At 38.9% G+C, this 14,103-nt stretch overlaps 1 protein-coding gene and 1 long non-coding RNA gene across 2 annotated transcripts in view; one reads left to right on the forward strand and one right to left on the reverse strand.

Annotated features, from left to right (window-relative positions):
* Window positions 1–14,103, forward strand: part of LOC131973076 (uncharacterized) — a 139,001-nt gene that overhangs the window by 85,940 nt on the left and 38,958 nt on the right. The gene's annotated exons all lie outside the window — the stretch shown is intronic.
* ankrd27 (ankyrin repeat domain 27 (VPS9 domain)) overlaps window positions 1–14,103 on the reverse strand; it is a 70,572-nt gene that overhangs the window by 43,762 nt on the left and 12,707 nt on the right. Inside the window, exons 2-6 of the mRNA XM_059334894.1 lie at window positions 12,339–12,461; window positions 7,045–7,155; window positions 5,934–6,242; window positions 2,561–2,620; window positions 2,049–2,102 (exon numbers count right to left, since the gene is read on the reverse strand). Of these exons, the coding sequence (XP_059190877.1) occupies window positions 2,049–2,102; window positions 2,561–2,620; window positions 5,934–6,242; window positions 7,045–7,155; window positions 12,339–12,440 (636 nt within the window). The 5' untranslated portion in view covers window positions 12,441–12,461. The remainder of the gene's footprint in view (window positions 1–2,048; window positions 2,103–2,560; window positions 2,621–5,933; window positions 6,243–7,044; window positions 7,156–12,338; window positions 12,462–14,103) is intronic.

The following is a 14,103-nucleotide window of genomic DNA, read 5'->3' on the forward strand; positions in this document are numbered from 1 at the left end:
CTAGAAATACTCAGGTTACACCTTGAACTCAAAATATGAACTCATATCTACAGTCTGGGTGGAAACTAAAGATTCCTTTACAGTTTAAATGTATTTTAGCTCCGTCAACACCAGTGGGATTAAAACTTGAAAAGCAGAATAAAAGCTACTTTCCTAAAGGTTTGTTGGCCTTAATCAGTGTTCTCTTGTGCTGTTGAAGCAGTTATAAGCACTGAGGAAACCTGCCGTCAGTCACACAGAAAACCTCACAGAATAGCTTCACTAACTAAATGGATTACTGTTCTGTAATGAGCTTTTAGAATTCTAATAAATGCATTATGTAACTTGATTTTTGCAAGTGAACCGGCTTTTTACATTCATTTAATCCATCATAATGCTACTAGTCAGTGAGAGTTTTTTTTATTCTGTATTTCCGAAATTGCATTTTTCTGACGGACAAATCAGGAGAAAATTTACTTTTAACTTAGATAGCATTACCAAAAGTCTGAACCATTTAAGAACATACTAACTAAATAATTATCTTAACGCTAAATGTGACAGTTAGTTGTGGAAATTTCTAATGTCAGCAAAAGAAAATATGAATAAAGTATTCATGACAGCCACCATACTAAAACAAGAGGCAAGTGTGTACGATTTCATTGCATTGCCGAAGCTTGTAATGAGGCGGCAACCTCCGGGTCTGAGCAGGGAGACAAAACAGCAAGCGCCTTAAGCTGCATTCTACCGATCATTCCAGAAAAATAATTCTGTCCATTCATTTTAATGCAAAATGGGAAAACTTCTCACTTGATTTAATACCTCAGAAATTTTTTTAGGACAACACTATGGTCTCAATTGCTAGTAAAAAATCTTCTTCAAGATAATTTCATGTTAATAGTTCTAATAATGGCCCCATTTAGAAGAAAATAGAAGCTAAAGAATCTTATGATTTGGGGCGGGGCTACCTTTGATTGACAGGTCACTAACAAGACAAGCCGTCATCAGGAGAGAAGCAGAACAATGCGTATCCACGGCAACGCGCCAATAAAGTTATATATAACGTTATATAGATAGAAAAGAGGACGTTTACTGGTTTGGTCTCATAACTTTGACCCTTTCACTGTATTTTCACTTAATGACAGTTTATTTGAACGTTTTGTTCAGTAAAAATGTCTTGTTCAGCGTTTGGTTGGACTAACAGACACTCCAAGGAGTCGCTGCTCAGTTTTCTGAGGTAAGAAAGATACATTTTGTATTTCCAGCAATTTCATTTTGTCTGCTTCTGAATATTATTTCTTAGTTTCTTTTGTTCAGACAAGGTAAGTAGGAGATGTTTTTACCTGACATGTTTCGACTGACAACTTCAGTCTTCTTCAGAGGTGTCAGCTGATCGCTGTGACGTGTCTTTTTGTGGAGTTCCACAACCACGCCCCATGAGGAACTCCACAAAAAGACAGGTCACAGCGATCAGCTGACACCTCTGAAGAAGACTGAAGTTGTCAGTCGAAACATGTCAGGTAAAAACATCTCCTACTTACCTTGTCTGAACAAAAGAAACTAAGAAATAATATACATTTTGTTTTTGTTTGTTGCTAGCCAAAACTAACATCCCAGTTAATGCTCCAGTTAATGCTAACATGAATTAGCAGCAGCTTCTCTCAGTCAGGTTGAGGTGTAGAGAGGCTGTAGTCAGTGATCAGATCCCTCTCCTCCTCCACAGTCCAGATATGGTCTGCTCCCCGTATCGGAAACAAGATGGCGACGAGTGTAACGCTGAACTCGAGGCTTCCAACGAGCAGGCCACAAACCACTTGGTGACCTCACGGTTACTACTTCCATAATTTATATACAGTCTATGCTTGTAATGCACCATCTTGCTTATATGGAATATATTTGCTTATACTCAGAAAATCAAAGTCAAAGTGTCATTTTTTTATTTTATATATTTGTCATCTGTCTGTAAGTGAGATCAGTTTTCATGAAATGTGCTTCAGAAACAAACTTTAACCCATGAAGATTTGTGAAACTAGAGAGGGTGAAGATGATTTGTAAAGACTGAGTGATGCTACCTCGACAGCCTGTTTGAGAAGAGCCATCTGAATCTCCTGCTTCGCCAGAAGTTTCTGTAGGAAAAAAAGCAAATCAAAGCAGTAAATGCATTAGTCACTGCTCAGGATGTGATATAACTTCTCCTGTTACTGAGATTAGGTAGAACATTGAGACAAGGGAGGGGCACAGAGGATCTTATTAGACTCCAGAGGGCCTAACAAGACATTCTCGTGTCCTGTGGTGTCATAACAGATCTGCATGTTTGGAACAGTTCAGGGGTCAGACGATTCAGAGGACTCAGAGAAAAAAAACAAGACTCACAGAGACCAAAGATAATGATGCATGCAACTCTAATTTGGCATAAATAATTTGCAGATTTATCAGCAGCAGAGTGTAAACATCAGTGTTAAAGTGGTTTCAATTTAATAAATCTGGTCAACTGTGTGGGAAGTTAATCACTCCTTACTTATCCATTTACTTGTGGCTGTGTCCTGTGATGAAAAACATGTTGTGCGGGTCAGGTTTTACTCACCAGACGAGAGTCTCTCAGCAGACACTGAAGACATTTAGTGTAAAGACCGTTCACCGAGTCCTGAGTGGACAGAGGACAGGACGCTCATCAGAACGGCAGGAAAAGCTTCAGGTTAGAATTACAGTTCAAGGAAAAATACAATATCCATCATGTAAGGAAGATGTTCTCCAGAAGTTCTTGGGCATTACTTGTCGGATATTAATAAGATCAGTAAGAACAATGGGCCTCATTCACCAATATCTTCTTAAGAATCTTCTTAGATTCTTTCTTAAGAAGATTTCTAAGAAGACCCTATGTCAGATTCATCAACGTGTTCTTAAGCCGCTGAATTGTTCGCAGCCGTGTTCTTAAATTGATGAATGCCATCTCCTCGTAAGTTGAGCAGGCGTGCCAGGTGAGTCTAATTAACATAGGATTAGCATAGGTAGCCGCCCACTAATGCCCATAAAAGGGCGCATAAAAAGGACTGCAGGGCCGTGTGGAGACGCCACACAGAGGAAACAGCAACAGAATGCCTAAAGCAAAGCGTAAATCCGTTGGAGCACAGGTAAAAAGGAAAAAAAAAGAAAAAACATTTGCAGCCTTAGTGCAGGTTGCAACAACACAAACAATTTATTTTCTGGAATAATACCTTGAAACCACAATATGTAACTGGCTGTAGAGGCCAAACTGGTCAGAGAGTTGGACTGTGATTACTTTATCAAGGACTTTTCCTCGAAGAAGTCCAGTAAAATGCCGGTGGTTTAAGTGAGTAGTTTCTAGGACTGTAGCCGGTATCTGAGTACTCGGCATCCGAGTGCCGTGTTCGTCCCCCCGGTCGGACGGTCGGTCTGAACACATTAGCGCGATTTAGTGCATTTTTTTTATTACCATTACAACATGACTCCTCCATGGCATGTGCCTGTATTTGTGTGTGTAAGTGCGTCTGTGTACGCCGGCCAGCGCGAGGGAGAGAGAGTATTAATGGGACACTCTGGATGCGCTGGTTGATAGTTTTTTTTAGGTGGTTACCTATATTTTAATTAATACTACAAGGGCTGGCTATTTGAGCGTTCTGTCTCTCCCATAATATATATATGGTCCTGTACGTGGCAGGTGCCAAACAAAACAGACTTAAAATGACAGTTATTTTGTGTGGTTGTGTGTTGGCCGGTGTTGTTTTGTGCGTAATGGGAAGAGCGCCTTTGCGCGCACACTTTGCGTGTGTAGGCACTAGGCAGGGGCCCGTGGCGAGTTTGTGTCCAGAGGTTGTGGACTGAGGGGTTGCAACCTTGGCTTGATTTTATTTATTTTTTTTTTATCACTGATGAAGTCCCGCAGAGCCAACTTGCAACAGAACCAGAACAGACAGAGCCCTCCTGCAGCAGCAATATATCTGCCATTGTTTTGTAGGCCGGGGATGGAGAAATGCCACCTATAAATAGGGTGGTATCACTAATGAACGGCATGATTTCCAATTTACTTGATTCATCTTAAAGCGTTGGCACATTTATTTAATTAAAATGAAAAAAAAAAATGAAATTAATAAATAAATACATAAATATGATGGAAATGTCACTGTAATGTATTTTATTGAACTTAACAAAAGAAGACAACACAACCATGCCAACATCAGCACTGAAATGTGCTTAAGAGTACTCCTGAGTGTTCGTAGGATTTGTTCTTACCTAAGAAAAATCCTGGATAAGAAAAAAATGTATGAATGCCACAATCCTCGTAAAATCTTCCTAAGTAGGATTTAAGAACAAATTTGTTCTTAAGAACGGTTCGTGAATGAGGCCCATTGACTTTAAGTCAGAAAATACTTTATTTGCTTTTTCTCAAGTATTTAAGCCAAATAATTACTGGATTGGTACAGTTTCTGCATTTATATATTTATAAACAGTTGTAAGTAGGGCTGAATGGTAATATGGAGGAAATATAATATCACAATATTTTTCAACCAAATACCTCAATATCAATATTGTAACAATGTTGTAATGTTGGCTAATTGATGCTTTATATCCTAAATCTAAAGTAATATCTATTTATCGGTCTCATATCACAATATCGTATAATACTGATAAATGTTGTCCAACACAAGTTGTATGCCTCTGCATGAAGATTAATGTATGAAAAGGTGAGGAAGAGACAGTGGCAGAAGGTTAGAAGACAAAGAAAAAGATGATGGATGAAGAATAAAGATGACTGAGGCCCCGTTTACACGAGGACGCTTGCGGGTAAAAACGACAAAATATTTTATCGGAAGTGCCTTTCGTTTAGACCAGGGGTCTCAAACTCGCGGCCCGCGGGCCAATTGCGGCCCTCGTGACGATATTTTGTGGCCCCCACCTTGATATGAAAGTTTAATGTGAGTTTTATATGAATGGCACTTTACCGTGTTGTGTGTGGAAGGTCCCTTTAATTACTTTTTTTGGTAATTTTATGTTTTTTTTTAAATAATTTTGTCTTTTTAAAAAATATAATTTTGTGTCTTTTTTTAATAATTTTGTGTCTTTTTTTAATAATTTTGTGTCTTTTTAAAATAATTTAGTGTTTTTTCCAGTCATTTTGTGTCTTTTTTGTCATTTTGTGTCTTTTTTCTGTCATTTTGTGTCTTTTTTTGGTCATTTTGATACTGCCTCCAGTGGCTCCCAGGTAATTTGAGTTTGAGACCCTTGGTTTAGACGGTGACGGCGTTTTGGGGGCTTAAAAACGCAAAAATCTGAAACCACCTTTCAAAGTGGAAAATTTAAATACGCTCCGCCGTAGCTTGTCCGTCTACACTGACAAGACACAAAACTCTGATCTGATCTGCTCACGTCACGTATGTGTTTACGTCACATACATGCTCCAGGACAGGAAAATAAACAAACGTGGGATTATTTCCATGCGTCGGACCTTCAAGCTGCTCTGGCAGCTCTAATAAACTTACAGGAGTCTTTCCACCAAATGTCCAGGATATGTACAGATAGTATTAGTGAACAGAGAAGGATCTGGAATTACCTCCATCACATTTTGGAGGCAGCAATTGGTCGGAGGCGAGCCAGACGGCTGTGAACGAGACCTGGGAGATCTAGTGATGGTGGAGAACTTTGTGGAAGGAGTAGCTGATGAAAATGTGTGGCGTGAAAACTTCTGCATGCCCAAAGATGCTCTTATCGCTTTAAGTGATGCCGCCTGGCTGCATCCAATCGAATTTCACACATTTTTGCGTCACCGTATGCAGCAGATTTCCTCCCGAAAATGCTCGTCTAAACGAGGAATAAAAAGTGAAGACGCGACGCCACTTTTGCGTCTTCTGTTCAGACCGTCCTCGTGTAAACGTAGCCTGAAAAAGTAAAAGAAGTTGCAGAAGATGACAAAGGAGGAAGAGGAAAGTTAAATGTCTTACTATGTGGTGGCGGATTCCCTTCCTCTCCTGCTCTCTGAAGGCCTGACAGAAGCCGTGGATGAACTTGTCCAGTTTCTGGGCGTGGCGGCCCAAGAACTCCCTGACGTCCTCCAGGCTCTTCAGGCAGTACGGGGGCGGCGGGCTGGGGTCGCCTGGGCTGGGGTCCACCTCGACGGGCCTGCAGATGCACAGGATGCTGTAGCTCTGCTCCTGGTCATTGTAGAAGGTTTCCTCAAACAGGATGGGGATCGATGAGGGAGCCGGGAAGCCGGACCCCAGCAGGACCTGCCTGTCCTGGATCCTGACCTCCTGAAACACACAAGAAGACCAACACCTCTGGTAAATACACTACCGGTCAAAAGTTTTAGAACACCCCAATTTTTCCAGTTTTTTATTGAAATTCAAGCAGTTCAAGTCAAATGAACAGCTTGAAAGGGTACAAAGGTAAGTGGTGAACTGCCAGAGGTAAATAAAAAAAGGTAAGCTTAACCAAAACTGAAAAATAATGTACATTTCAGAATTATACAAGTAGGCCTTTTTCAGGGAACAAGAAATGGGTTAACAACTTAACTCTATGGAGTCTTGGGCTATTTTGTCCATTTTTGAATTCTTTTCATGTCTTTGTAAGTCATTTTGTGTCTCTTTTTGTCATTTTGTGTCTTTTTTTTGTCATTTTGTGTCTTTTTTGTCATTTTGTGTCTTTTTGTGTCTTTTTTTGGTCATTTTATGTCTTTTTTGGGTCATTTTGTGTCTTTTTTTAGTCCTTTAGTCCAACATAAAATGTGATTTTGAATCTTTTTTTTACTTTCAAAACACTATCATGCTCAATAAAGAATTTTAAATGTTGCAAATGTACATTAATTTCAGAGTACACTGAGACATTAAACTGCATCATTTTCAATTCAATTCTGGAAAAGTTGGTGTGTTCTAAAACTTTTGACCAGTAGTGTAGATGCATGGTGTTTACACAATTAGCAAAAAGCCACAAAGGAATTGTTGTAAGTGAAGACACGCCGTCTGAGAGGGCATAGTAAGTGGGCAGGGTGACTTGTGGGAGTAATGCGTGTAATGGAAACGGGGCTTATGTTATACGAAGTGAAGCCAGCCAAACCTTTCCATCCACAGTTTGGTATTTGTCCTCCACAGGCTGCAGGACATAGCTTTCGAACTGAGAATCTGAGTAGCTGCAGACGGTCAGACTTCCACAACAAGGCACCAGAACCTGCAGGTACATGGGGAGGAAAACATTGAACTTTAATACTCGATTTATTAACCACTCAACACAGATTTAAACTGACCTATCCAAACTAAATCAAGTCTTCCTGACTTCCTGGTTTCATCACAGTTCATGACTGTGTGTGTTCACTGTGAGCTGCTCTGATGTGAAAGAGCTGCAAATTCTTTCAGTGGCTTAAAGTTTTGATTTTGTCCGAGGAATGAAAAGAATAACTGTTATTGAAGCTGCCTGGTTTACTAAATGCTGACTGACAGGGGAGAAAACAGACTGATCCTGATGATAGCAGCCACAGCTGCACTTTTACTGAGAATTATTTTATGTTTGCATTCCAATACGCTAAAGAAAAGAAAAGAGAACTATACATGATAAACTGAGGGGTCATTTAAGGATCTAGAAAAGTGATCAAAAACCAGAAAGGTTGTGAAATGAGGAAGTATTGTACAGCATGTAGTGTGTGTGTGTATAATGTCTTGTATAAATGATTTTCCAGGTCAGCAGTCTGCTGTGAAATGCGTATCAGAAACTGTAATCCAGTTAGATTAATTTTCCTGCCATTTTTCTTTTTTACAGCGTTCAGATCATCTGAGTTTCCAGAGCATGTCCTGATGAGTCAGAGCCGCTGCTGGCCTGCATTCAGACATCTGATCCTTATCTGCTGATGTCTCAGGCATCCTTACACGCTAAAACACATTTGGAGCAATTACACAGCTGTTTAGGTCATTTGATATTTGTCCATTTTCACCGCGGCTGCATTTTCTGGCTGGCTGGGCTTTTAAGGTTTCGTCTGACTGAAGTGAAAGAGAAAACTTGTTTATCAATCACACTAATGAATACCTTACAAACTAAGTGTTTACCTAATTCTGTCCTCTTTCAACAGTTAAATTTAACTGAGTTAAGAGTGGGTGGAAAGTGGAGGAAACAGCAACGAGAGTGTCGAAACCACAAAAAAACCCTTTATTGATGAACTACTTCCTGTCTGAAGCAATCACTTCAACAAAGTGTCGCTTTATTTTGATAATTAGATCCCTTTTTCTCCTGATCTGACCCATTTTAACACTGAAACTGCTCATCTCTGCAGTTCATTTAACTGGATTTACTGGAAAATCTACAGTACACAAGTGAACCAGGGTAAATGGAGGCCCAGGACCTGATGGGAGAAACTAGCTGATATTTGTGGTCTAGCACCTGCGATGCTCTATTATACACTTGTTTTTTCTGTCTGTAGTGTTTCCTTTTTTATTTCACTTCCTTATTTTAACACATTTCATTCTCTGTTGTTCATATTTTAGCCATTTAAGGTTCTTTGTGTGTGCTTTTTTGCTGTTACTCAGGAGGTTCCTACTCTGGTTGACTGATGCTGGGATTCCATCTTAACTGGAAATGTTTTCTGACTTTTCCTGCCCACATTTAAGTCCCTATTAAAGAGAGAAAACCCAGCAATACTCAAGACTGGAAACAGGAAACAGTAGACTCACACAAAAAGCCCCACAACTCATAAGGAGAGGGAGAGAACCTGAGCAGTTCCTCATTCCTGAGAAAGGTCTAATAAAATCAAGTCCAGATGGATGGTAACATTTAGCTGACAAAATCTGAATGATTGAATGATGCTGGTTAAGATGGGAACAAACATTTAAGATTGAATTCTTCCTAGAGTGGACATACTGCAGCTGTTTCCACCAACATACAGATTCTTTTAGTCTTGGCAGCCACAAACAATAAGGATTTTTCAGGCTAGCAACTCGTGGATTGAGAAAGCAATACAATTCTTTTTTATTTATTTAATTAGTTATTTTATTTATTCTTGTTTATTTGTTTTCTCTCGTTAGCGCTTCTTGCTTTGTTTGCCTACTTATTTTCATTGTGTGATACATATAAATGAGCCATGTTATATATTTTTATATATATGTCGTAGCATCTGCCCCTCATTCACATACACACACGCACACACACACACGCGCACGCACACACACACACACACACACACACACACACACACACACACACACACACACACACACACACACACACACACACACACACACACACACACACACACACACACACACACACACACACACACACACCTGTGATACCTCTGTGCAAATCGTTTATCATTCATGTTTTTCTTTGTTGTTGTTCACGCTGTATGTCTACCGTTTCTCCTTGTGGTCCACATTGTGTAGTGTATTTGTCTCTCATGTCATCTGTTTGTTACGTCATTTCACCAATAAAAAAAAGAAAAAAAGAAAAAAGAAAAAAAAGAAAGCAATACAAAATAATTGTTTTTTATTAAGTGAATGTGGGCTAGAGCTTGGAAATTAATTGAAAATTACAGACTTACCAACATAATCTTACCCACTATCTTAAGATAACTGAGCACATCGAGCGGCTTGTACCCAAGAAAAATGCCAGGTCCGTTGTTTGGACACATTTTGGCTTTAGGGAAGACGACACTGAATAAAAAGAAGTCAAATGTAAACACTGTGGAAACAAATGTTTGCCAGAAATGCAAATTACTAATTTTCTACTGTTTTAGAGAAGTTGATTTCCACTTCAACCCATTGACGCCTAAAACTTCCTGTAAAACCTCTGGGTGATTTTAAAATAAGCCCCTAAAACCTGAAGTTTTTCTGGAAATTCAACAGAAGTGTCAACGTTTCTATTAAATTATAGATTTTTCAGCCTCTGTAGCAGATAGAAATGAAATTCAAAAAGTATTTGAGAGCTTATACAAATACTACAAAACGACGTAAACACTTTCCAGGCTTCAATGGGTTAAAACTTTTATTTTAGTTAACAAATATTAAATAAATAACCACAAAATAGTTCCCCTGTGTGTGCTTCCTTAATTTCTCTAAAAAAAAATCGAGATAAAATGTTCAATTAATCATGATATTGATTTTAGGTCCTATCGCCCAGCCTTATTGTGGGCCCTAGGAAATCATTTTGTATTAAGCAGTTTGCATCAAGTTTGAGAGGAAAAGGTGGTTTTTTTTTCAAAGCCAGGTCAAGTTGTTGAAGAAAACTCACTGGAGCCGCCAGTATTTCATTTGCATGGCCACATTGTTGTTACATAAAAACAGCTCATATAGAAAACAATTTGTAAAAGGTAGATTTGTAAATCAGAAACAGACTTCAGGCAAGAACATTTCTGACCCACTTGCCTGACCCAGAAAGTAACAAACACCCTGCAGAAAGCAGCACACACTGAACAACAGGCAGACCTTAATCAGAGTCAAAGAGAGATTGTTCTGCAAAGTAAGTCTGCAATCCAGGCTGCAGCTGCAAAGCAAAAGAAACTGAGGAAAAATGCTAAATTTGTATGAAACGGTGGCTGAAGAGATAAGAATAATAATAAGAAGAGAATAATAATATAACACAGACTGTAACACTTGGCATTAAACACCAGAGTGAGCTGGAATTCAGGTGAACTGTGGCTCTATAACCCTATAAAGTGGATTATCAAAGAAAAGCTGCTGCACACGATAGATAGATAGATAGATAGATAGATAGATAGATAGATAGATAGATAGATAGATAGATAGATAGATAGATAGATAGATAGATAGATAGATAGATAGATAGATAGATAGATAGATAGATAGATAGATAGATAGATAGATAGATAGATAGATAGATAGATATAACCTGTTCCAGGTAAGGTTACTTGGCACCTGCTTAAGAAATACTAATGCATAACAATTCAGCACCAAATGCAGCCATCACATTTAGATGCTCAACCAATATTGTTTTACAGGAGGAGGATTTTAAACAGCTGTTCTATTGCATTTATTGCATTTTTTTTCTTTTCAGTTCTTCCTTTTTTTTGCAAAGCTTGTCTTTACTCTCTAAAATAATCAAGCATCTACATAACTTTCATTACATGTTTTTATTTCCCTTATTATTTCAAGTAAAGCTTTTATATATTCTAACTGCTGAGAGGACCTTCACAGCTTCTCTCAGTTTCCTTTTCCTTTTGTTTGTTAACGAGCCGCAGTGGCTCCTTAAGAAGAGTAAGAAGGAGTCAAAGTGGCACAGTCCTCCTGCAGCAGTCTCTCCCAGCTGCAGTCACAGAGCCAGAGGGGATGTTTACCCCTTAGTGTCCAGTCTGCAAATTGCTAATAACAGTTAGCTCTGTAGCAGTACAGTGTGTATGTGCTAAAAGGCTAACAGTTAGCTCTGTAGCAGTACAGTGTGTATGTGCTAATAGGCTAACAGTTAGCTCCGTAGCAGTACAGTGTGCATGTGCTAATAGGCTAACAGTTAGCTCTGTAGCAATACAGTGTGCATGTGCTAACAGGCTAACAGTTAGCTCTGTAGCAGTACAGAGTGTATGTGCTAATAGGCTAACAGTTAGCGCTGTAGCAGTACAGTGTGTATGTGCTAACAGGCTAACAGTTAGCTCTGTAGCAGTACAGTGTGTATATGCTAACAGGCTAACAGTTAGCTCTGTAGCAGTACAGTGTGTATGTGCTAATAGGCTAACAGTTAGCTCTGTAGCAGTACAGTGTGTATGTGCTGCTGCTGCAGGAGGTGTTCACTTAGCGATCTCTGTTTGTTTACAACAAGCACCGGACACTCTGTGCACAGTTAGTGATGCCGGTTAATTCACGATCACAATGTTTATGATCAGCAGAGACGCTGTGCAGAATTAGCCATGCTGCTTTGTTTATGATCAGCGGCGGATGTTGTGCACAGCGGCGGCCACAGTTGCATCTCCCGTGTTTAATAAGTCGCATATGTGATGACACGGTCAAAACTGTCGCTAGGCGATAACACGACGATCAAAAACCATAGATCACCTCCGGAGTCTCGTAAATCCCTCTGGGGGCCTTTTTGTAATGGAGACACACAGAGTGAGCGGACTTTTGAGAGGGCGTGGCCTGAGACTTTCCCGGTGGCCACTATTTACCCTAAAGGAAACACGGCTATACGTGGCCTCTGTGAACTCCAAATGACGGAAATCCGTCATAGCGACGGAGAACTTTAATCCATGCAGTTGGCAAGGAAAAACAAAACTGTATTCATGAAAGAAATGACCAAATTTTATTGTTGATGAGTGCCTGTGGGCGTTTGGCAGATTTGGCATCCATGTTCTGTAGTTGTCCTTTATCCTTCTGACAAACACACAAGCTGGCTTTAACTACTGATAGGAGGTTGTGACTCACGATGCCGTGGAACTCCGCCACTCGGCTGCAGAGGTCCGGTCTCTGCTTTTCCAACGCCACGTAGAAAGGATTCTTCAGGATGTTCTCATCATATACAGCCATAAGGAGCTGGAGGTCTGGATCCTGGAGAGGATAAAGGAGGGAACTGATTAGTGGGATTAAAAAATGAAACAAGTGGGAGACCAGAGAGCAGGGCATCTAAAGGCCAATATATAATGCCTGTCACGATAATCTTAACATCGATTTATCGTATGATAAATAGACATGACCTTGATATCTCTTGTTGTGTTTCCTGCAGGTTTGTTTACTTAATAATGTCACCAACACTTTAGCCCAGTAGTTCTCAACCTTTTTGAGTCGCGACCCCCAATTTAACATGCATGTTGTCCGTGACCCCCGCTCACTGAACACAATCTCACACGCACAGTTCAGATCACCCAAAAAAGAAACAAAATGACCAAAAAAAGGAAACAAAACGACCAAAAAAGACACAAATTGACCTTAAAATGATTAAAAAAAAGACACAAAATGACCTAAAAAGACACAAAATGACCAAAAAAGACACAAAATGACCAAAAAAGACACAAAATGACCAACAAAAGAAACAAAATGACTAAAAAAGACACAAAATGACCAAAAAAGACACAAAATGACCAGAAAAGACACAAAATGACCTAAAAAGACACAAAATGACCAAAACCCCCACAAAATGACAAAAAAAGACATTAAGTGACCAAAAAGACTAAAACACATGAACACTTTAACACAGTGGAGACAGAGCTGACTTCCAAAATGATTTGGCGACCCCCAGAAATCATCTCGCGACCCCAATTGGGGTCCCGACCCCAAGGTTGAGAACAGCTGCTTTAGCCAACATGATGTTTGACAGGCAGGTTTTTACCAACTATAATAAGACCTGGGTGCAGCACCTCGGACTAATGATCAGGAATAAAAAATAACTTCTGCTCTGTTTTATTTGTTGATGATATTTTAATTTTTTTTTCACATTCATGTGTAAATATTCTTAGGAACTAAATTGCTCTTTTAAAGGGTATACTTGTATTATAATCCTAAAATTTAAAGCTCATTTTAGTGGCATATTAATTAGTCTTAGAATTACAATAACATAATTTATTGCAATAATTTCCAGGGACAATATGTCATCTGAAAAAATTGTTACCGTGACAGGCTGTTGGTTTTCTTTTGTATCTGATAAAATATAACTACTTTTTTTTAATAATAATAACAAATGAGGCACACATTTGCTGAACTTAAGAGCATAATTTATTGAACACTTTAACACAGATTTCTATTGTCTCTAATCTGCCTTGTGAGTGCCGATTAGCTCAAAATGGTATTAATCAGCCGGCTGACTGAATTCTGCCACTAATTAAAAGGCAGTTTGGTCAGAGGCTGTGGGAACAGGTGGGAAAGTTTATTTAATTATTATTACAAGTTAATTATTTACTTGAACACATCTACATAATTGTGGTGAAAGCTGAATGATCCATTGAAGATTTTTTTTTTTAAATATTATATATCATATAATATATATTATATTATAATATTAAATTATAATATTATATATATATTATAATATTTTTTATTGCATTTTCCAACATAGACAAAAACAACAAACAACACACTGTGGCCACAGAAAACAAATATCCAATTACTTATTACGTAATACAGACAATACAATGAAAATGCTCTGTCCCATTACAATTGACAGTGATGTAGCAAATACACATCTGGAAAAAAAGAA

This window comes from Centropristis striata, chromosome 6 (assembly GCF_030273125.1).
Source record: "Centropristis striata isolate RG_2023a ecotype Rhode Island chromosome 6, C.striata_1.0, whole genome shotgun sequence".
NCBI classification, from domain to species: Eukaryota; Metazoa; Chordata; class Actinopteri; order Perciformes; family Serranidae; genus Centropristis; species Centropristis striata.